The 24,675-nt window shown below is 37.0% G+C and overlaps 1 protein-coding gene and 2 non-coding genes across 3 annotated transcripts; all 3 read left to right on the forward strand.

Annotated features, from left to right (window-relative positions):
• Positions 1-140: 140 nt before the first annotated feature.
• Positions 141-24,465, forward strand: gars1 (glycyl-tRNA synthetase 1). Its single transcript, XM_088642991.1, has 17 exons — positions 141-430; positions 2,139-2,240; positions 5,458-5,560; positions 6,796-6,937; positions 7,965-8,053; positions 8,717-8,793; positions 12,467-12,612; positions 14,114-14,263; positions 15,622-15,784; positions 15,910-16,074; positions 16,469-16,581; positions 18,079-18,219; positions 19,154-19,239; positions 20,712-20,821; positions 20,956-21,049; positions 21,446-21,636; positions 23,413-24,465. Exons 1-17 carry the CDS (start codon positions 182-184, stop codon positions 23,536-23,538), a joined length of 2,247 nt encoding a protein of 748 aa, XP_088499117.1. The 5' UTR covers positions 141-181; the 3' UTR covers positions 23,539-24,465.
• Positions 4,509-4,645, forward strand: LOC148657134 (small nucleolar RNA SNORA84). The gene has a single exon (XR_015941106.1). It is a non-coding gene; the product is annotated as a small nucleolar RNA SNORA84 (small nucleolar RNA).
• LOC148657135 (small nucleolar RNA SNORA84) lies at positions 7,395-7,528 on the forward strand. Its single transcript, XR_015941110.1, has one exon. It is a non-coding gene; the product is annotated as a small nucleolar RNA SNORA84 (small nucleolar RNA).
• Positions 24,466-24,675: the final 210 nt, after the last annotated feature.

Here is a 24,675-nt window from a genome sequence, read left to right on the forward strand (position 1 = left end):
TTCAAGTAAGATTAAACGTGGGTCCTCTTTTTTCGTCGAATCTGCTAGAGCTAATTTTTCCTAGTGGAAAAAGCAGCAGCGCTGCAGCGAAAGTGCTGATCGTGTGTAGGCCCGGTGTTTACTTGTTTCCTGAGATTTCATCATTCTGTCCCTGCTTCACTACTACCGGTCTTTTCGGTCCATGCGTTTAAGAGCTGCACCCGCCCTGCTGAGGTCCTGCATCGAGACTGCTGCTCTCTTTGTAGCACCCAGGGCACTGTCAGCGCCGCATCGGCTCCACCGTCCGCACGAACACAGGCTCTTCTCTTTGTCGGCCTGCTTGTTGAAGAAAAACAAGGAAAGCCTTTGGCAACAGCTTGCAAGAGGAAGAAGTATGGACGGCAATATCGAAGAGGTGCTGGCTCCTCTGAGACAGGCAGTGAAAGAGCAGGTGAGACAATAATGAACGGTTAAGTTCCGGTATTCGGGCTGGTATTATTTGTCATAATTGATGCTGTTATGGCCTATTAACTGTACTGCCAAATTAAGTTTTAAACGAGAGATCACAACTCCTGGATTAAAATATATATATATATGTGGAACGTCGGATATTAATGTTACTTTGACATCTGACCTCCCTCGATGCATTGTCAGGTGAATCTTTAATGTGGACAATAAAAGCATCAGTTTCCTGATTGAGTCAGTAATCTCGATGTTTTTTAAAATTAACAATCAATACAACCCGAGACGAAGGGCATGTAAAACGTATATAAGGACATGCAGTACACGTTAGCATGGCTTAAAGATCTGAAGCATCTCATTTTGCATTATTTTTTGAAAATATCAGTTCAGCGGCATACCAGATCCTGATTCCCTGACTTTCTTTCCGATGTTCTGGAATGTGCAGTTGTGATTTTTTTTGTTATACTTGAAATTACAGTTTAGTTATGCATGTTATGTATTATTGGAAACCCCTTTATTTCGCAGTTTTGGATTGCTGGTGTGCCCGCGTTATTAAATTGGCGCACCTGTGTAAGAGTCAAGTGTGTACAGGTAATATACACTGTATGTTGCGCTCAAATAGTCTAATCAGCAATGCAGAGGCTCTACAGTGCCACGTTTAAGCCTCCATCAGCATCACGAAGTCAGAGGGGAGGAGTGAATATGTTGGCGATTCCTGTCTTTTCATAGTTGTTCATGGCAGGATTAAATCTTTGTGGCCCTGTAGTACGTACAGCGGCGTAGTTCGGTTTTTTGTCCCGATTGTTGAAAGGAAATCTTTAAAAAGATCTTTCTAGTGTGCAAAAAGTGACGAGTAGCTTAAGTCCCAATTTGATCAGCTTTATCAGTTTTGGTACTGATTTATTTGTCGCCGTTAAGTATCCCGTTAAGAAAAGTGTCTTGCATTATCGAAGAACATATCACGGTGTAATTGCAGTCGGCTTTTGTCAATGTCACAGTTATAAAACATGAACATTTTCTCGCATGGGAATGAATGTCGCGCATGTCATAAATGCTTTGAATACTTTAAAGAAACCAAAAAAAAAATTCTTTGAACGTTTAAATCACAATTTCTGCTTTTTGGAGGTGCGGTCTCTGCCTCTGTAATACCGTATTTACTGTTTCTGCGCGATAAAAAATAACAGCAGTTGTAATGTGAAATAAACTTTACACCTATGCAAATGAAGTCCCCACGGACTTGGTGCCTGTTTATGATGCTCTATAACTAAGCGAGCAGGCAGGAAAACCATTAGTCCGTAGTCATTGGTGATCCAACTTGAGGTCATAACTTGAGATCCTAACAATGATTTTAAAATGAAAACAAAATGTATTTAAAATGCATTGATCATTGGAAAAAATATTGAAAATATGATCAATTTCATTGCATTATTTAAAAGCAATCTAATTTTGACGGTCTAATACTACTAGAATTATTACATCAGAACAAAAGTGTTGGTTGCACCGAATGCTTTACTCTGAAAAACAGAACACTATAAAACCCCGCCATTGTAAATCTGCACTGATACTAAACTGGAGTAATTTTAGATCCTTTTTTTTTTAGAATGATGGCAGTATCTCAAATTTTTTACAATGTCTATGTAGTTTCACTAAATTTTACCTTTTTAAAGTTTGGGATGTTGTTTATGTTGTCTTCCCAGGGTGACTTGGTGCGCAGACTGAAGAGTGAGAATGCCCCTGATGTGGACATTAGCAAAGCCGTGGCAGAGTTGAAGGCCCGTAAGAGGATACTGGAGGCTAAGGTACAGATTTCTGCCTTCATACTGTATGTTAAGGGCAGTTGTTTGTCATGCAGTTGGCACAGGTGTGTTTTTTTGCACCACTGTTTTGGTGGGTTTTTTAGTCTCAAAGTCCTGACTGTTTTTAAGGGGAGTGTTTGAGTTTATTGCAACGTTCCAGTATTAGCGCAGTAGATATTGTTTTTTATTGCCAAGAAAATAAAACACATTAATAAATTTGCAATGGATGAATGCCAAAAAAATAATATTATCTGAGTTAATCCCTGTTTTCCTATCTCTTATTGCTGTACTGGAAAAAAAAATTGCTACTCCAGAGATCACAGAAGTCGTATGCAGATAGGCTTTATTTACAAGCATGCAGGAGGGATTTGCCTCAGAAAACTCCCATGACTGTAGCAGGAATTTTATACAGTAAAAGTTTTTATATACATCACTGATGTTGAATCCATGTAAGGAAGTTCCCCTTTTGGGTGAGTTTTATATCCCTTTTTCTGTTCAGCAGTAAAACAATTTTTTATAACCACAAGGGCAATTGTGGCAAAACAGTTTTAGGGAAAATGCATAATTTGCAAAACAACTCAAATTTAAAAAAATGTACTTGTACTGGCTTAGTTGGCATACAACTTAATTCCCCTCGATTAACCCACAAGACATTGTCTTTATGATGTTAATTCCACACCTTTGGCGCAAGTATCCATTTTTTTCCATAATCCCAGAACATTAAGAATGTGATTCTTCCCCTCTTGGATAGCTCATTTATTGATGCTATCTTCAGGTAAATCAGTAAAACTTTTTTTTACCTTTAAAGGCCTAGATACCACCAGTTTGCCCACAACATTCATGCCTACTGTAATTTGCTTTTATACCTAAATTGCAGAACTTGGTACATTATCAGTATTGGTAATGTTTTATCTTGCCACATCCACAAAAAGTTTTTCCATCATATTGCATCCCAGCCCTCTTGATTGAGGGTCAGTTACGTTTGTTACATTTATACCAAGTTGCTATACTAGTCTCATTATTTGTTGCACTACAATTCCTACAACAGTCTCTGTGTTAATCTCCCAATAGCCTAGTCAGTTCCCCTTGTTAAAGTATTAACCAACTTCAGCCACTAAACTAGGATGACTGCATCATTGTTTTCTTAACTGCAGGGAATTTTTCATATTGTATGTCGCCTCTACTCTAACCTTAATACATAAGGTGACAATATTCCACAGTGATTTTGCACCATAGAGGTGTTTTGGGAACCACTTTTGATTAAGTTCAGATGCTGCAGATTTCTATACTCCAATCACTCTGCATTTCTTCCACCAGTATTGACCCTCCAAGCTGGGCTCTCATATACATGGGGGCACATTTGCTCATTCTGTATCTATATAAACCTTAGTTTTGCTTTGAGCCCTGGGTCCCACACCCATGCCACTGTCAGTGTTAATCCTATTAATGTTCAGCTTGTGAAATGTAAGGCCAGTGGTATAATTTGGTGTGTTTTTTAGCCTCATCAGAATGGAAAGTAACACTTCAGCCCACCTATACCTTTTTTATGATCTTTTCAAAGGCATTCACAAAAATACAACATATAGTTTGGCTTTTTTTTTCCTCTCCAACCTTTTCAGACTTGTCCCAATTTCTCTAAATCTAAGAATTCTTTGGCATTTTGTCTTCAATGAACAGTTCTTTCTGAGGATGGGAAGGAGTGGACCGTAAAGCAGCACTCATTTTCATGGGCGTCAGCAATAATGAAAATGCCCATCGGCTGTTTTTCTCTTTTTGATATGCCAAACCAGTTTTACAGTTCATGGGCTACAGTCTAATATTCTGTGAGAAAAATAAGCAGTGGTGTGTTCTCTTGTCTTTTATTTTTCTCTCAGTTAATATGTTGTTTGCTCTTAGTCCTCAGTCATGTCTTACACTTTGGGTTGTTGCTACCCTAAATCCATAGAGTGCCCTCCAGAATTATTGGCACCCTTTGTGAAGAAAATAAGGATTTATTTTCTTTGAATAATTTTACCTCACTGAAAGGTTAGATTTCTCTCATATTTTCAGTGTAAGATCAAGCTGATAAACAACATTTGCTCTGTGTATAGTGCAAAGGAGGATGTGCAAAGTATGCTTAATTGGTGTGTTATGTCATTTTGTGTTTGTATGTCTTTCTCCAGTATTTGTGCTTCTTTCTATGCATTATACTTGATTTGTTGTTTATTTTCATATCAATTCTGGAACTGTTTATGTAAATTAACAAGCATTTCATGTGGAGTTGTGTTTCCTGCCCTGTGGTTCCTGGGAGCTGCAACCTAGTGCAGTACTTCAGGTTATGGAAAAGGGCAAAAATTAATTCTGTAGTTTCATGCATGGGGTCTGTGCTTGTGCTAAGCAGACTCCATAGCCCGGTTACAGATACAAATTGACACTTCCTTTATAGAAAGGTTTTTTGTGTCTTGTTTTTTATATTTGTTTTATTTTAATTTCAAAAGACCTCTCAGTAAAACACCACATTTCTATTACAGAAATGTGTTGGTTGAAACTGATACAAGCTGAACCGTTGTATGAACTTTAAAGAAGTGGGTGTGGCAGGATACAGATTTAATCTCTAATTTATATTTAGAGAATACAGACAAGTTACATTTTTTTCTAAAGTGTTTATATCCTGTCTGAAATATGGCAACCCCAACAGCATAGTGCCTCCTGTCAGACCCAGAAGAAACAGTAGCATTGTATGATTCATTAACACCCCCACCAATGGCAAACTGATTTTGTTTCTGAAGCCTACCATAGTACTAGCTTGGCCCTGACTTTTTTATATGTCGTATAGCTAAGTAGTAGTGATAAACTAAGGACTGATCACCCTAGCTGTAATTCCAGTAGAAAACATTTGACTGATAACCAGAACTCTCCAGTTCAGAATGTATCAAACCTAGTAGAGACCAGCTAATTACAGCATCCTTTTTAAAGAGACATCATTACAGTACATCACTAGTAGAACTTAACTTTTAAGTTGTTTGCTACACAAGTTCATACCAAAAAACCAGTAGCTCATTTCGGGTGCAACTAACTGGAATTTAAGTTAATTTTCCATATCTGTTATGAAAAGGGGGATTAATCTATAACTAAGGGAGAAAAAAGTGATGCATTTTTCTCTCAACAGATTGTTCAGGAATCGTTCCACTACTAGGATGCATATTTAACATTGAATTGGTTATTTTGGCATCATGTACAGGAACTGGCCCTCCAGCCCAAGGATGACATTGTTGACAGACCCAAAATGGAGGATACTCTTAAAAGGAGATTCTTTTATGACCAGGCCTTTGCTATTTATGGAGGTAAGAATATATTGACTATAGAATTAAATCTCCAAGATCTGCACCAATATAGTTTCCATTAGAATACTTGTCAATATATATCACTAGAGATCAAGGAATGTCTTTATTTTTTTAATTTGTAAATCCAAAATGAGTATGTTTACCTGTTTCTAAACTCCTTGGTTTCAAAAATACCATCCACATTACTGTTGTCTCCCAACTACTATGGTATTCAAAACTTGCAATCTTGCCTTAACCTTTGTTCCCTTATTTCTTATTTCTTTCACAGTGGCTCTTAATAGGTGATTAGTTTAAGATGAACAGACAGGTGGGAATGACAATATATCAAATGCTGACACAATCAACTTTATTTCCAATTTGTTAGATTTCAGCTAGCACACCTTGAATAGGTATGTTGGGTGAAATGTTTTGAAGCAGTGTTAAAAATTGCAAACCTCTACAGTTTTTTTAAGACCTGAAAGCAAACTTAAAAGCTTGCCTCAGGTGGAAACTTGAAATTAATAAGCAGGAGACTAAGCACCTGGAACAAAAATCATGAGACAGCAGGCTCCCCCAGGACTAGGGTTGGTAACTGTTGATGCATAATGTTGTGTCACATTACCAGTGAGACAAGTGTATGTTCTGGATTTATTATAAAGTGTTAAATAGTGCAAACTATGTACTGCACAGATTGGCATGGGGGCAGAAAATATACCAAATATACACAAACAAGGTATTTAAAGAACCCTATATATTGCACTGAGCATATAGGTATTGTATGGGTATATATGGCTGAGTCATTGTTGGTTATTAACATTACTGTAAAACCTTAAATCGATTACCCCTTAGTTGTCATGCTTTTAAATGAAATTTGTCTATTTAAAAACTTTCAGAAGACTGTTAGAGGCTTTTGTTTAGCTTCAAAGGTTTTTTTGTGATTTATTTTTCTTTAAATCTGTTTTTTACACATTGTTTAATTGGTTACATCATGCATATAAGAAATACAAACTTTTATCTATATATAAACATTATTGTTTATTACTACATTATTACTACATCAAGAGTTTTTATTAAATTATTTTCACAGTCTTCCTATCGGAACATTTCTATATTTGCAACAGAAGGAACCATTACCAGATCTTGTTTAAAACTAATGATTAAAACAAGAAGGGCTTGGAGCTATTTTTTTAGTACTGGCAATGTTATTCCGTTCATTGTCTCACAGACCATTGCAATCCTGTCCTCGTGTTTTTCAGGTGTAAGTGGACTGTATGACTTTGGCCCAGTTGGCTGTGCTCTGAAGAACAACATTCTTCAGATCTGGAGGCAGCACTTTATTCAGGAAGAACAGATTCTTGAAATTGACTGTACAATGTTGACACCGGAGCCAGTTCTTAAGTAAGTGTCCTGTCTTTCTTTAAGCAGATGTAATCTTCATTTTGTGTGTTATAATAATATTGTACAGATCAGCAATGCCAGTGCACTCTCAAGAAAAGCAAATAGAAAAACAACAGGTCTATACTCCAGAAACACTTAATTTAAATTTACTGCTGAGCTGTTTGTTCTTTTAAATATGATCGTTCACAATTTCACTTCTACGGTATGTGAATCAAAAGCTCAGACTCTCGTAGAGTTTTTACAAAAAAAAGTTGCTAACAGCCCCACTCAACCAACTACCACACCACATTTTCCACTTCCTATTCAAGTTCAGTTTCTTTGAATGTCATTTTGAATTTAAGAATACAAAACAGCTTGAATGAAATTAAGTTATGGTGTGACAGCACAATATAAAAAGTATATTTGTATTTTATTGTGTATTGTGTATTTAAATTAATCTGTCTAGCAGTAAGAACCTGCCCTGTGGTTCCTGGAGGCTGTTTTTCTATGCAGTTCTGCAGGTTGTTTTAAATGGGCAAATATGAACTCTGTGATTTCTTGCATGGAGTCTGTGTTAATTGCAGCCTCCATAGCCCGGTTGCAGGGACAAATAATTTTCCCTTTATAAAGTTGTTTTTAAAATGTTGTCTATTTGATGCCAGTTGCTGGTTTATTGTTTAGTTTGTGCCAAAAAAATCTAAATAGTTTGGAACAAACCAGTTCACTAGTCATATTGTATAGTGCATTTACAAAAGCCCTTCCTCTTTTTAAATGAGGTCTACAAATGGGGAAATTAATAGACAAATGTACTGAATGTGTTGAATTTTTAGTTTCATGTTAATCTTAATTTTTTAAGAAATAACATACAATTTAAATGCTTTCGTTAATGTGATTTCTTTCTGTGAAATTTATGTTCTTGCTCAAGAACTTGAAAATCTATATGCCTGTGCTTATCGTTAATGTTCTTCAGGTCATATCTGAGATACTCAACAGAAACAGGTGCATTACATCCTCTTTGGTTTTAAGTGTTTGCTTATTTATATTCCAGGACATCTGGCCACGTAGATAAGTTTGCCGACTACATGGTGAAAGATGTCAAGAATGGAGAGTGTTTCCGTGCAGACCACCTTTTAAAAGGTATTGAAATAAATGGCTTTTGCTTTTGTGTGTTCTGAAGTAATTTAGTTTCATCAGATGTGTTTCAATATATAATTTGTAACAAAAATCCAATACATTTATGGAAAAGACTGGCCAGTTAACTTTCATGTTTCAATGAGACCTCCCTCCACTACCTCCTTCTCTGTTGCTATCCTGGCTTTTATATGTGAAGTGCTGGTGGATCTTCAGAGAAAACAAAGGGCTGTTTGAGAGACAGCACCACCCACACACCTGATCGGGGTGTTGGTTCAGTACTTGGATTGCGTCCATGTTTTGATTGCATGAATAACCAAGCCTCTGATGGCCTAGCTAAGAGCCACAGGAAATCCCACCTAATTGATAAACCTAGTGTGGGCATCCAGAATAATTAACTTTGTATTGAATGGCATTTAATTATATTATGTAGATTATTCATTAATTATAATTTAAAGCAACCCAGGTCCTCAAGTGCCAGGTCCCTACAGTTACTACAGTATTACTTCCTGGAATACACAGCTGATTGGACTTCTTAGCCTGAGATGATATGACAAGTAGGCCCTGGTTTGCCTCCTTCTTCTGGTTTACAGTGTTTTTCAGCCCTATGTTGAATGTCAGAATGCCACATATTTCTAGAAATGCTTTGATATTCCATTTTAATTGCAGCTCACCTTCAGAAACTTATGTCTGACAAGAAGTGTGCTGCTGAGACGAAAGCAGAAATGGAAAATGTCGTGACTCAGGTTTGTGTTTTTAGACTTGTAGAATACTGCTAACACAAAGAGGCAACAAGTTCACAAAGTCTCTTGTTTATTAGATGATTGGACTAACATTGCCTGAGATTGAACTGACTGAATTCACTGATTTCAGAATATTCAATTTTCCTATGTTTTTTTGTGGAAGAAGACTACTGCCACTCAAGTCAGTATGATGGAGGATATATATTTTTTTAATCAGTTGTTAAATTTGGTGTTGGAATGCAAAATAGTGCCACACCTCATTCTTTTGTAGTGTCATTCACCCTTACTTACTCTTATGTTCTTGTTAAGTCAAGCAAAGATCTTGTATTTTTTGCCTCTGTTCATGAACAATGTTTTATCCCAATAGTAACAGTGGTCAGGGTTCTGGCCTTGTAACTGGAAGGTTGTGGGTTTAGATCCTGGAGAGACAGTGCTTTTTTACCCTTCACCCAAATAATACCCAGCTATGTAAACGGATGCAAATGTAAATCTCTATGGATAAAATAGTATTTAATATTTACTTAAAATGTCTTTAATCAGTACTTGTGGTCAAAACCTTTTGGTACTGTTAAAATAACTGTTTACTCACAAATACATTTCACTAGGGAATTACAAGTGAAATATTCAGTCAGCCTTAAGCAAACTTTTATTTTAAAACAATTAATATTTAATCTTTCATACTTGGAGGAAAAAATGTAGCCATTGGACAGCAAAGTTTGTTTTCCCTACTACTTGCATCTTGACTTTTGTAGCATCTTAAAGTACAATAGTACAGATGAAACCACTGATATTTACGTTATCAACGTTATTTACACAAGTGAAAGTCAAACACACATTTTGTCACATCAGTCCTTTTAATATCAGAATCTATGCCTGCACTTTTCAAAATTGAACATCTTGATGTTTAAACCTTGCCCACAGAGAAAAGAATATTGTGGTGATAGCACTAACTAGTGGTGAGAGATGTGCTTTTCAAGAGTGTATTTTTGTAGTTTGTGAAGCAGATATCCCTTGGGAAATTTAGGCTAGCTGTTAGCTCAGGGTATTCACAATATAATAGTGTGCTTTAAAATATTGTGTGATTATATATTTTCTATCTGTCCTTCTGTTGTGATGAAGATATTTATTTTTTAATTAATTGAAAATAACCAATTATTTGTATTATACCCATCCAATTTGGTGTCAAATGTGAGATTAACAAGACTCGTCTTGCAGCTACAAATCCTGTGGCCGCACACGGGGGATAATGAGGAAGAGTACTACACCTCAGACCACTTGTCTTTCAGTATTTTCCTGGCTACACTGGCCCATATTGAAGGTTCTGCTCTTCTTGGAAGAGATGTATATCCCTCTCAGACAGCACCACATGCCTGTAAGCACTTGCAAGGCTACAGGAGGTTGCTGTGCCACTGAGAGCTGAGAAGTCCCTGGTTGATTAATCCCAGCCTCCTGTTGGCAGTTTTCAGGCAGTTGTGCGTAGAGAAAGCCAGTCACAGCTGGCTAATGACAGGGCCCGGGCTTGAACCTGCGATCATAGAGCTCACCTTTTTACCAGCCAAGCCACCCGGGAAGCCCCTTTAAGATGTGTAAGGATATATTATTTTCTATATGATGTTTAAGAGACAAAACACCCTTCTTTAACTTCATGGTCTGAGTTTTTAGATGGGGAAATGTGTATATAAAGCTCTTTTGCCTAAATCTTCCCAGAATCCTCTGAGAAACAAATGAGTGGGTTTGAATAGGGAGCTGCCTGAGTGTTTAAGCTGTAAAGGAAAAGGTAGAGGTAAAAATAAGACTCTCACAGATCAAATGTTTTTTTCTTCTTTCTAATTACAGCATAGACTGAACTTCTGCTTCCTAATGAGTACATGGTGGTTTCAATGTGTTTGATTGTGAAATAAACTTTGCTGAAAGTTGGCTTACGAACTCTTGCTTATGATTTATGAAGCATAAGCTTAGTAGCCAAAAGGAGAGGACTCAACAGACTTAAAAGTTGTTTAGACTCATTGTTCTCGAAGTGAATGAGCACTCTGGGGTGATTCCACAGTCTTCCCAAAGAAGTATAGAGCTTTGTTTTGTGATGATAATTAGTTTAACAGATGCCTATATACGGTTCAAATTAAAATATATAAAATGTACATATAAAAGTGATTATACTGGTATAATAAAATAAAAGTAAGGCACAACCTGCCACTAGAAACAAATGAAATGGTGAGAATAAAAACAGAATACAGATCCCATTAATACACAGCAGTAACATAAACACCATGAATGTTTAACTTATCGATCATAATTTATTGTAAACTTAGGGAGTTACATTGGCAGTTTGAGAATTAGAAAGGTGAAGAATGTAGGTGAGAACTAGGAGACAACAGACAGGTTCTGTCTAAGCAGATGAGTTTTTAACGGGCCCTGAGGGTGTGGTCAGGGACTGTTCATTCTGTTTTTAAAGATTTTTCTGGTTCGTTCCACCACTGATGATTGCTTTAGTGGTAAAAGTCACTAATCGGTTTCAACACCAAGAAAATAATTATTTGAAGTTTATCAGTTTATCATTGGATATCCTAATACCCCAATAAGATATGATGTACAGTAGTTCAAGTAGGTAGCTACGTCAGCATGCGCAGGCTGCAAAGCAACAAGTAAAGGTTTATTCCATGCTGAAAAGAGGAGATAGGAAACACAACATTTTGTCTGTGGAGCCTTCTTTGGGATGATGTACAGTATTTGAGACATTATCAGCCTCAGTATCATTTTAGAAAAAGTTCTTAATAATAATAATAAACTTTATTTTATATAGCACTTTTAAAGGTGGCTTCTCAAAGCACTTTACAGGATGACAACAACAATAAATAAGAAGAATACACAAGATAAAACACAATTAAAATATATAGAGGGGACCGTGGATGGTGGTACTAAAAAAAGCAGAGGGGTGAAGAATGGAACCAGTTAAGTAAAGGCTTTTCTGAAGAAGAGGGTTTTGAGTTTTTTAGATCTGTTTTTCTCAATGAACATGCAACAGTTCACGACTGGACAGCGGTCTTGGTTGCTTCCCAGCCAGGACAAAAATGGTAAAAACTCCATAGATTATTCCTTTCACCCTTGTTATACTTCAGTAGAAACTCACATCAGACAATGGCTGACAATTTAATATGGGAGATGATCATCTTTAACCTTTTTGGTTACAAAGGTATTTTTTTGGTTAAATACAAATTGTGGGTTTTTTTTCCACTGGTGTCATTTTGGTACCAATTGTGATTCTACAAACCTTGTTCCCAACAGAAACAAAGCAGCAAAATGTCTCGAATGTCTTTGTTTACCTATGTCTGTTTACAGTAAATAGACTTTAACAATGCTGTAAGTCTGTGGTGGCATTATTTATAATCCAGAGGATATTTCCTACTGTGGCCTTGGCACAGTTTTACAAAATGTTGATAGTGCACAGTACAATACTATATAAGATTTAAAAAAAAATGACTGTGATGCTTTCATTTTTCTTACCACTTCTGAAACCCAGATGTTATTTTATGATCCTGTCATAAAAATCAAATGTTGTTTATGAGTATGCGTCTCTCATAGTTCTTTTGTTTTATTTTTTTTTTAGTACAAGTGAAGTCTTAAGTATCTTTAGTGAAATCTATTTTTGAGTTAATTATATTTTTCTTTTCTGTTTTAGTTGGATAATTACACCCAAGAAGAGTTAGCAAACCTCTTTGTGAAATACAATGTCAAATCTCCAGTCACAGGAAATGATCTGACTCCACCTATCTCCTTTAACCTGATGTTCCAGACATCCATTGGACCGGGTGGAAACATGCCAGGGTAGGAAAACGACCGCTATGCCACCTATCACTGCCTCTTTTTTTTATTCCGCGATATTGTACTTTGTATTGTATTGTTCTGTTTTTCATATGCAGTATTAAACAAAATGTTTCTCCCTCTTTTTAGGTATTATCATCCAGTATTTACTCTCGGCGTTTTACAAAATTTGAAATTCATTAGCATCGCTACAGATCAGGGGTGTGAAATAAGGAGGTTATGAATAAATAAGAAAATCAGGTTCTGAGACCAGCTTGCAATACTGAGGATTATAAACTGCACCCCCTACGGTCAGGGATTCCTGAGCATGAAATGGCACTTGTTTTTACTCTCCTTAAATTTAGACAAGACAAATGTACACTCATGTAATACAACATACACTGGTTACACTGTAAACAACAGTTACATTCTGCATAGATATTTCCAATTCAGTGAGATTCAGTCCTACCTTCTGTAGATTTGCAAGAATTCTATCCTTACAATGTTAATACACCAACACCTTAACAGGCCATGGGAGAGATTAGCCATTGCTGAGAGAATCTCTGTCCTAATCAACAAAAGATATTCTAACCAGGACTTATTCTCCGTCTCTAAACAGATGCTTACTATAAATGGGAACAGTGTAATGCTAACATTGGAGATAACATTTTTAGTTAGAAGATTCCACAGTATAAAAAATCGGAATCTCCTAATAAGACGGCACGTTCTCTTCTGTAATGAATCTCAGAGTCTAGTACTCCTTCAGCATTCAGATTATTTGGACAGAATCTGGTTTGAAGTTTAATTTCTAGAGAGTGCTCTCTGTCAGTACCAGATTTGGATGAAGAGGAGGATGATGAATGCTGATATTCCTTTTGCCTGTCCTGCTTTCTTGCTCATATCTAGTTGTTCTGTTTCCTGCCTGTTCCTGTATATATGCTGTGGTCTACTCCTATGGAAGCTGTCTTCATAACCTTGCTAGTAATGGTCCTGTTACTGTTGAACATTTGTTTTATTATGGCTGATTTAATAACTTTGTTAATCCACAGTAAATTATTAGTTTGATGAACTATCTTCCTTCTTGCTTATTTACCTCATTGCTTAAGGATAGCTACACAAATAAAGATAAACATATCCCATTGTTCCAAACCTTCAGAGTAGGGCAATCAAGATGGGATTTAAACATTCCTAACCTTGTTTAAAATCAGTGGTTCCCACTGTCACAACAATGTGGTTGCTTGATCATTACTTGTTTATAGGGACCTAAACTATTGTTCTTTTTGCATGTTTTCAGAATGGAAACCTGTATCTGTTGAGATTATACTGATCAAATGTATTCTTTGTTACTCAGCGGGTAATATAAGCATTTGTGATTCATTTAAAATTGCATTTAATTCAATTCAGAAATTTGTAAATATGTATCATGTTAAATCTAAAATATTTACACAGTAAGACTGAATTATGCTCTGCTGCAAAAAGACTAATGTAAGTCATTCTGCTTTCTTGTGCATTTTGATGTATGTAGCTATTTGAGGCCTGAAACTGCTCAGGGAATCTTCCTGAACTTCAAGCGCCTGCTGGAGTTCAACCAGGGCAAACTGCCCTTTGCTGCTGCCCAGATAGGAAATTCATTCAGGAATGAGATCTCTCCACGCTCCGGCCTCATCAGAGTCAGGTAAAAGTGTTTTTTTGTATTTTTAATACAAAAATCAGTTGTATCTGAATGTCAGAGTATTTGCCCCATGCCTTAAAAACATACATTTAAAATGTAAATGGAGCATATTTTTGGCGGATGTAGAGCTTCTTGTATCCTGTGAATACGTGTTAATATGAATAAGTGGAATATATAGGGTTAAGGTAATGCTTGGGTTAAATTTGTTATAGGTTAAAGTTAGGGTGGAGGTTAAGTTAAGGACAAGGGTTACGAGCGGTATTAGGGGAAAGGTTGCTGTAGTGTGATAAGGCTAGGTCTTCAGTGGGATTGATTTTGAATAATTCAATTAATGTATCATAACCATTAAAGTTAATATGGCATAGATAAGTGGTCTGCCTGCCAATATTCATTTATAACACTTGAGTTGAATGCTGCTTTTTATCTGATTTCTAACAGTATAGTTATTCAGCATAGTACATTATAGTAATTCAGTATTTTACTCTGGTTGTAATGATCTCATTGCTCAGTGGGACTAACAGGGGATCAGGAGTCTTAAGATGAACCCACTTTCTGGGTGAGAGACGGATGAGACCCAGGGGAACTGCAGGCAGTGCACTTATAGAGGCTGCAGTGCAGGCAAAGGTAGAGAGATACAGACAGGATGGTGGTGTAGCAGGCAGGGGTTCAAGGCAGATATCACAGGAGGGCAGTGACGCAACTGCATGGCCAGGCAGCCACGTACTGTAGCGCTCACGAAGCTGCCAGCACACCGATGAGGTAAAATGACGAAAGCACTGGAGAAAAATCCAAAAGGGTAAATCCAAAACGGGTGTGAGATCTTGGCGCTAGAGAAGATCAGGCTTGGTCAGGTGATCTGGGTCATATAGAGGGCGCGTTAAGAAGCAAGACGGAGACCAAGGAATTGTGGGTAAGGAAACAAGCAAGAGTCAAGCCAGGAAAAATACAACACTTGGGAGTCTTCAAAACACGAAGGGAACAAGCTTGTGACTTGGAAGTCCAAAATCTATATCAGAGCCCTTATTAGAGTTTGAGCTGCCCTTAAGCACCCCCTTAATTGCCAGAAAGAGATAAAATAGTAATTGGCTCCAGGTGATACAGGTCTCCTGTAAACTAGTCCATGGGAACCAATGCTGAGTGACAGGTGGGTGGAGCAGACGCCTGCCACACCAGTACTAGCTCACCCCACGGAACAGAAGCCAGGGTCAGCCTGATATGGGCAAAGTGAATGTGGATTTGGAATAAAGTCATTGAGCTTTAGTTACAGTTCATAATAGATGGAAAGTAAGATAAAAGAAATGTTACAATAAATGCTTGATTGTGAAAGGAAAGACTAACGCATAGTCCTGTTTTTTATGCAGAGAGTTCACCATGGCAGAAATAGAGCACTTTGTGGATCCCAATGATAAAAACCATCCCAAATTCCAGAACGTGGCCAACTTAGAGATCATGCTGTACTCCTCCAAGGCTCAGACCAGTGGTCAGTCTGCACAGATGATGAAACTGGGAGACGCAGTCGAGCAGGTAAGGAGCTGTGATTTCCTAGTAATGTGAACAGGGTGTGACTTTGCTTGATGCTATTATTCTTCATGTTTTCCATATTAAGGTATGGATATTTTTTGTATACCACTTCTGGCTCTCTGTTGCAGGGTGTGATCAATAACTCTGTCCTGGGCTATTTTATTGGGAGGATCTACTTGTACCTGACCAAAGTGGGTATTTCCAAGGACAAGCTTCGCTTCCGTCAGCACATGGACAACGAGATGGCTCACTACGCCTGTGATTGCTGGGACGCAGAGACGAAAACCTCTTATGTAGGTGGATTTACTGAATTGTTTTCAAACTTCCTCAAGAAAATGAACAGTATCGCCATTACAGTTTGTTACCTTGAAATTTGCCAATCTCACCCATGCAAGAAGTTCAAGTAGGTAGCTGCGTCAGCATGCGTAGGCTGCAAAGGAACAAGTAAATGTTTATTCCATGCTGAAAAGAGAGGAAAAGAAACGGTGGCACCCTAAGGTGGCTCCACAGCCGAAACGTTGTTTCATTTCCACTCTTTTCGGCATTCAAGAAGACTTATAATTGTAGGAGGCACGATAGAAGATGTCTTTACAACTTTTCCCACCACGTGTTAGAATTTGGAATCTGTTCAGTTGATTGCAGCAGGATGGAAAACTCATGATTGTTTCTGACTGATCTTTCTGGCAGGGGTGGATCGAGATTGTGGGCTGTGCCGATCGATCCTGCTATGACTTGCTTTGCCATGCCAGGGCTACCAAGGTTCCTCTTGTAGCAGAAAAGCCTCTCAAGGAACCCATATCCTTTTGTGCTTTCTTCAGTGTTACACGAGCGGACTTGTAGAATGTACAGTAGTTGTAATTCTAGATACTTTAAAAGACTTTAAAGGCTAACAGACAAGGACCAGAATAATAGGATGGTATAATACCTGCTTTGTCTTTTATTGTAAGTAAAAATATGATGTTATGATTGATAATTACACTGGGCTTGGTGGTTAAAACAAATCTATTATTATCAGTTATTAGTGTATTATTTTAGTATGGGAATTATTTGTGTCTCTAGTTCAAGAAACTTGTTTGTACAAAAAAACGTATTTCCAAAGATTGTTATAAAATCGTGAAATATGAAATCCCCATCAGTTTGTGCCCAAATGAAGGAGCATTATGAAGTGAAGTACATTAGTTTTGTGCTGTGCTGGTTTATAATTCCCTGTATTTGTGGGAAAATAACGTATTAGTTAAAAACATTGCGTGCTACTGTTTAGTTAATTTTTTGCCTGAACACATTTACATGTGTGACACTTGTCTTTTACGGCAGTTTTCCAAGATTGTCATTTACAGTGGTTTGACTTTAAAGATGGGTGCACACACACTAGTGATACTTGACAAAGAATGAACTGTATTTGGTACTGTTAAATTTTTTGGTCCTTGCAAATAAAGCAATAAATTAAGGCGATCCCCATTATAAGTCACCACGCTATATGTCGTTTTGCGCTTAAGTTGTTAAATTGCAGACCTTCATGTAGAAAAATCCCACTGGTGTCAAAAGCCAGCAACACTGGTGGTTCATGGATTTATTTTTGTCTGGAAATGAAAAAAAAATATTGTGAAGATACCATTCAAAATCTAACTTTAAACATTCTTCTTCTTGTGCACAGTGCTTTTACACTTGATTTAGGTTCTAAATTACTATGCCCCAAAGTTTAAATTGAGTTCTTACTATAACACAGTACGTTGCTGATCCAACCAGGTTTAATCAGGCAGATAAAGGTTTGATCACTCACCAAATGCAAGAACAGTATGTGGAAAGAAAATTTAATCTTAAACTGCTAATGACTTTTTGTGTTTCTATGAAACCACTATTTGAAAGGAGTTGGTGATGCCATCTGTTTCTATTTGTTTTTTATGGGTTGTGTGTTCATTAAATGTATATACCCCTGTGAGAACTGTTTGTTGGGAACGTATCTCAAGATAATTACATTATTCCTCACAGATTAATTCCCCCAAGTCCTGTACACACAAAACCTTTTAATAAATTTGCACTTATGTATATTCCTCTATAAGTTAAAAAAAAGTTTCTATCCAGTGATGAAGAGGGGGGGGGGAGGCCATGTGTATCTATGGTTCTGAAACGTACTGTTTCAGACAGTGGTTGCAGATCACATGACTTGTGTTTGTTTTCTTCATGCATTTTCAGTCTAATGTTACAGAGGACACTTATTTCAAAAACATTACTTTGGTCTCTGCTTACTCTTCATTGTTTGGTCTTGATTTTAATTCCTTAACTACGTCACACAAAACTATAAATGTTGTCCAGTTTGAGCCAAACAAGGGAGCAATTGGAAAAGCATACAAAAGGGATGCCAAGCTGGCAATGGACTACCTTGCAATCTGCGATGAATGTTACATCACAGAGCAGGAAAAACTCCTCAATGAGAATGGGTAGGCCTGCCTTTCATTAAATCTTAAATTGTACTCAAGACCTTTGCATGTGGTCCAGAATCCTGAAAGATAGCTAGAGGCAGTGTGACTGAGAAAGACAAGATGTAGAAGCAGAAAGATCAGTCCATTACAATTTACCTTAATCTTAATTTAATTTGAGGTTCTGTCCTTTAGATTGTAGCTTGATGCCCCTGTATGTGTAAATATTCAGGTATGTAGAAACTCCTGTTAACCTAGGCCCTAAGCCCAAAACTTGCCTAGGATCCAAGAGCTGTGAGACTCCAGTGCTAGTTTTTGCTGCTTCGCATTTTGCTGCTTTGACTTAATGTTCTACGTTATGGATGCTCAACTTGTAGTTATCAAATGTATTGGACATTTTGATCAGTTCGAGACATTAATCTCTTTTGAGAAAGATATTAAAGTTCAATTAAAATTTTCATTTTTTCTAGTGTTGTATTCACATAAAGAAATGTAGCTCTAGAGCGGCACAAACGTCATGCTGTGGAAAGGCGCAGCAGAATACATTGGTTTCACTGTACTGCAGCCTGTCTGTAAAGAAGTGAATCAAATGAAACTGGTTCTTTGTCAATCTTAATTATAAGTCCTTCTAATAATTTTTTGTTGTACCATTGTCTATATTGAGATTTCTGTTAATTGAAGATCAACATGTTTGATTTTTTTTAATTTTGACCAAATATTCTAGCATTTTATTATTCTGTGTTTTCAAATCAAATTTTTCCAGTTTGAGCAATGTTGCTCTTAGCTGTGCATTATTATTCAATAAATTCTACCGACTTGTTTGCCTTTTCTGCAACAGCAGACCTGCATGTATTGAAGTAAAGAACTGTATTCTGTAAGAGTGTTGGCTCTACCTTCTCTTTTATCAAATGGCTTTGCTTGAACCAATGATCTAATGATGTCCATTCCCTCATAGTGACTTCACTATTGAAACTGAAGGAAAGACCTTTAAACTGACTAAAGACATGGTCAGTGTGAAGAGATTCCAGAAGACCCTCCATGGTAAGAGAACACTCTCATAGAGCAGATTATAAATGTAGGTACAGAAGAAAAAGCTTTAGTATGCTATAGTGTGCTCTAAATGCTTTCAATAAGAATAATAAGAATACTGGGAGGAAATTATGTAGAGGAAAGGGGTGTTACTACTAATAAAGATTAAATTAGAAATTAACCCTGTACTAAGTAATGGCTTTTCATTTGTGTAGTAGGAAGAGGCCTGTGGCAAAGAAAAAGTCTTCTGTTGGATATTACATAGGTTGTTTGTGATTGGCAGGTATGCCAAAGTTCTCCTTTAAACAAGGTTTGTCAGCATGAGGATACTCTGGCATTAAGTGTTACAGGGTGCATACCAACCTGAAGAAAAAAAAAGATTAAGCATTTAGATTCTTCGTTTTTGAATTGTGGCAGTTGATAGTGGTATTATACCTATAAAGTTTGGAGTTAATTATCCAAAGTATTGCCCTAGCATTTCAGGGCTTGTTTTGCCTTAAGAACATGGCATTTGCCTGATCTTTCTCATTAAGTAGCTATTGTAAGTGAATCTAAAATTTTGTCCAACAATTTCTTAAAAGTGCTCAGAGTCTGGGCCTTGAGACCTGGCCACAGAGCCTGTTCCGAATATCCACAACTCTTTGAGTTTATAACTGTTTCCTATTCTGTGGCCCAAATAAATTTACCTTACATTACATTTTCCAATTGGGACTCCTTGCTCTTGTTTCACTACTGAGAGTGAAACTGTACCCTTGGTTGAACCTATCTGGACTCCTTAGGATTTTATATACTTGGATCAAAGGCTACAATATCTTTATAATATTATTTTGTTATCTTTATTCTGTAATTTAATCTCACTTGGTGTGGGCATCTAGAAATTTGCAGCATCCTGTGACAGCAGCCTGTTAATTTTAGTTGATATGTAATTCAGATGTTTGTTCCAAATTTAATGGCTCATCTTTGTATACTAGTCACCAGGCTGCCTTGCCTACACACCAGCAGTTCATTTATTTGGCTGACATACATTTTTAGTTTTTCTGGAACAATGCAGTTGAACTACCTTTCTCAAGTGTGGAACTGGTGTATCTCACCTGGGAATTGAATCCACAACCTTTCTGTTGTCCAGCACCCTAACATGTGCTCTATACTGCTTCCCAGTTAAAAAAAAAAATCCTTACAGTTTCTGGGAGGTTTCCAGTCCCTCTCTAGAAGCTTAATGTGCATGTTTCCATCTTCCTACTATTAAGGGCTATTTCTAACTATTGGCAAAAAAGTGAGCTAAAACAATATACAAAGACTGCTGGAGAAGTTCACCCAGGATTTATTAATTGACTAGAAGAATCCATTTCAGTTTCCAGTCCTCCTGTTTTTCATAGTTAGTGTAACAGCTGTCATTTCACTTCAGATAGAAGAAGGCAGTGATTTTTGGTTTCTGAATATTTTATTCTGTCTCTAATCGTTCTTACTACTGCTCTTTCCTGTAGTGGAAGAGATTGTTCCCAATGTTATTGAGCCTTCCTTTGGAATTGGGAGAATAATGTACTCTATTTTCGAACACACATTCCATGTCCGAGAAGGTGATGAACAGAGAACGGTATGTATTTGTAAATTCTAATCCAGGTTGTATCAGCAATTTTGCATTCTCATTTTGGTAGACACCCAACCATTGTATCAGGCCCAGCCTGCCTGAACAATATCTTATTTACCTTTTTTTTCTCTTCTTTTCAGTATTTCAGCTTTCCTGCCACAGTAGCTCCATACAAATGTTCCGTCCTTCCTTTGAGTCAGAATCAGGAATTTGTGCCTTTTGTCCGTGAGCTTTGTAAGTACAGAGTACATTCTCTAATATTTCGGACAGAATAGTTGACCAATTTTATTTTAGCCAGAGGAAAACAGTTTCAATAAGGACCCACTGAATTGGTATTATTTTCAGTCATAACCAGAAGGTAACCATCGAATTCCACAGACTGTTCCACTGATTATGGATTTATTCTTAAGGAGCAAAATGTTGTTGTCTAGTTGACTAGTTGTAGCTGAACCACGACACACTCATAACCTTTACATCCTGTAGGCGTTTGAGGTAAGAATCTGAGAGAAGTTCACCTTGAGGGTCTTTTTGATGTGGTAGTCTGTTTCAGAAGTTATGGTGTTTTAAAATATTTAGGATAATTTTTATTGGTAACAGTTCTGGAGCATCACCTTTAAAATGTTCTCACAGCTGAAGCCCTGACTAGAAACGGCGTCTCCCACAAGATCGACGATTCTTCTGGGTCCATTGGGAGGCGATATGCCAGGACAGATGAAATTGGTGTAGCTTTTGGCATTACCATTGACTTTGACACCGTCAACAAGACTCCTCATACAGCTACTCTGAGAGACCGTGATTCCATGCGCCAGATCAGAGCTGAGGTAAGTGCGCATTTTATGTTGAAAATGAGGCTAGGCTCAGTCAGTGGGTTAATAACATCTCTAGAGATCTCCAGATTAGGCTGTTTTCATCAGAAATGGATTACCTAGAAGCACAGTAATAGCACTTTTAAGAACACATTAAAGTTCTTCTAATGTGAAAATGTTGTTTTAACATCTAACACTTTTGTCAGTGATTAATAGTAGCTTTCACATCCATTTTAACTATACAGATACTTAAAAAAAGATTCGAAAGAGAAGCTGCTTACAGCATGCAGAATGGCTTCAAAGGTTATATTACACTCAGAAGTTGATCCTATATTTAGAATCACAAGCTGTAACAGCAGGGTTAGTGATGTAAAATATAATGATTTCGTCTCCCTTAAATTATTTAAAAAAACACTTTTCAAGTTTTCATTTGAACAAGTAGAGATTAAATCCACATTGAAAAGTACAAATAAAGTAAAAAAGCGGCCAAAATGTTGTTTTGTTTTTTATTGACCTGCATGGAATTTACCTCAGCTTGTTCCCTTGCAGCCTGCATACAGATAGAGCTTCCCACTCAAATTATTCATTATCTTTCTTCGCTGATCAGAGAGCTGGTGTAAGACACAGTTAACACAAATAGTTCAAAAAGTTTATCTGCTAGTCATTTCTATAAAATGAAATTCATAAAGTTCATGATACTCTGATACTTGCATAGTTTATTTTTTAAATGTTTTTTTTTCTGAATTGGCTAAGTGTGGTTTTATTACTCCTACTGCCATTAAACCTGATTATTACCTCAACCATAAAATGCTTTTTCACATTTTGTGAAATTCTTTATTTTTTGCAAAAAGTCTTCCCTGTCTAATTTGTGTTATTTTGGAAACTGTTTTAAGCTAAGCTCAAATGCCAAAAGAAACATAAACTACAACTATAAAATGGGGAAACTTGGAGCTTGAAGAGACTACTTATGAGATTTAAATGTTTATAGTAACTGATATTGTTGTAACAAAAAGAATATGGTTCTGGATCCCGAGATGAAGTTAAACAGATGAGTTTATTGCATGCAAGGAACAATAAAGCCGAAGTCTTGTTTCCCGCAAGAAACAACAAAACCGAAGTATTGTTCGATGTGCCGGTACAAACTTTTAGGTTATATTGTCCTTCCTTGCTGCTTCGGACGTCATTCGGTGTTATGGTAAAGGGGGGGGTTATGGTATTTGGCCAGTTAAGAGACCCTGGCCAAATGGTCAGTTTAAGATTACGCCCCCAGGGGGTTCCTAGCTCGCATCTGGAATCCTTATCAGTTAACCCCCTTTCTGTCCATAAACCCCTGTTGCATAGAAGTCTAATTTTCAGGCAGAACTGACTTAAGTTAACCCTTTTTACATCTTGTCTCTTACTTCAATATGTACTGAGAATATGAGAGATTTAGTTACAATAAGGTTGTGCAATTCTTAAATAAGCTGCTTTGTTACATTGTTGAAGCTGATTTCTTAACTTTTTCAAAGAAAATGACTGGATGAGATCTTGTGGTAAATTTAAGGTCAATTTGGTGGCTAATAATAGCAACCCAAATGGTTTGGATCAGTAAACGTCATTATCTCTGATGTAAGCTTTCTTACATGCTTGTGATTTGACATTTCAGATTCAATGCAGGTTAAACTAAAACCAAAGAACATGTTTTGACTGTTATCAATATACGAGTCATTTTATAGCCTTAAGCTCAATAGAAAAAGGAAAAGGGGATCTTTTTCAGAGTTACAGTTCTCAAAATCTGTTTTTGCTTCACAGGTTTCAGAGTTGCCTACAATTGTGCGCGATTTGGCTAATGGTTCCACCACATGGGCAGAAACAGAGAGCAAGTACCCCATCTTCGAGGGACAGGAGACAAGCAAAAGGGAAGCTACAGAGGATTAATTGCCGGCTACCACATACAAAAAGGAACAAACATTTGTACTGTTAAATGTTGATAGGAAACATTTATCTGAACTGTAATTTGCTAAATTACAATGTTACACCCTTTGAAGCCCTCCTTGTTTTACTGCTGCCTTCAGAATTATTATATAATAAAATCATTGGTATATAATTACAATGCTTTAAAACAAATGAAAAACTGCCTGCTTGCTGGCTATAAATACATTATGTCCAAAGACTAGTAGGATATTTAGTTATGGGTTAAAGTACCTATGAACCTACAAAGGACTTAAAATCAGCACAAAATGTTTAATGCCAAAGCCTGGCTTGTTGTTAATGAATGGCTGTTGATCTTCAAAAAAGAAAGGGTTAAAGAGTCCTACTGGTCTGGTGGAATTGCAAAAAACACTGATCCAGTTTTCGTCGATTTACAAAAATTTAGATGAATAATAAATTCACATTCAGAGAGATCTAAAAGCCCAGCAATTTGATTGAAGCTGCTATTTTTCTAATTGGGTGAAGTGATCAGAGTTTGTGTCCGGTTCTATGGATAACCTAGTTATCTGAATGGGCAAACATAAAAAAGAGTTATAGAGACGTAACAAGCATGTTTATGACACCTTCATCATGTCAGTGGAGAGTGTACTACCCATGTAATAATAACATCCAATGAATACTATTAAAGTAATTTTTAACATTTTACTCAAACGGTCACTCTTTGCTTGGTGTTTAGTTTTTCCCTCTTTTCCCTCAGCCTTCACTTGCTTTTGGTTTTGGGCAGTACACTGCCGTCCTACCTGGGGCTTAATGCCAGTCAGACTTGCCAAATATCAAGGAGTTATTGGGATGGCAGACGTACCTTAAGGGTAATGCCAAAAGCAAAGTGTAATGTATTGTCTAATAAACCTTGTACGAGTTCCTCTAAATAAACATTTGTTTGTGTAATTATTTATCCCTAGATCACTTCTTTTTTTATAAAATCACCCTGATATTCACCAGAATTGGAACCTGTGTAATTGGGAGACCGAACCTTTCAGCTGCAAACCAACTTCCCAAATTAAATTCCTCACTTTCTCAGTGATCTCTCAGGAGATATAGAGCTAAGATGTGATTTTCTTACTTAAATCTGTTTGTTTTGGT

This window comes from Lepisosteus platostomus, chromosome 8 (genome assembly GCF_059453375.1).
Source record: "Lepisosteus platostomus isolate fLepPlt1 chromosome 8, fLepPlt1.hap1, whole genome shotgun sequence".
Taxonomy (NCBI): domain Eukaryota; kingdom Metazoa; phylum Chordata; class Actinopteri; order Semionotiformes; family Lepisosteidae; genus Lepisosteus; species Lepisosteus platostomus.

What these genes read in the sequence shown, in the direction of transcription:
- gars1 (XM_088642991.1), top strand. Translation starts at nt 182, where the DNA reads ATGCGTTTAAGAGCTGCACCCGCCCTGCTGAGGTCCTGCATCGAGACT. An exon ending in GGCCTTTGCTATTTATGGAG is followed by an intron (nt 5,561 to 6,795) that starts GTAAGAATATAT and finishes CGTGTTTTTCAG; the next exon opens with GTGTAAGTGGACTGTATGAC. An exon ending in ACACCGGAGCCAGTTCTTAA is followed by an intron (nt 6,938 to 7,964) that starts GTAAGTGTCCTG and finishes TTTATATTCCAG; the next exon opens with GACATCTGGCCACGTAGATA.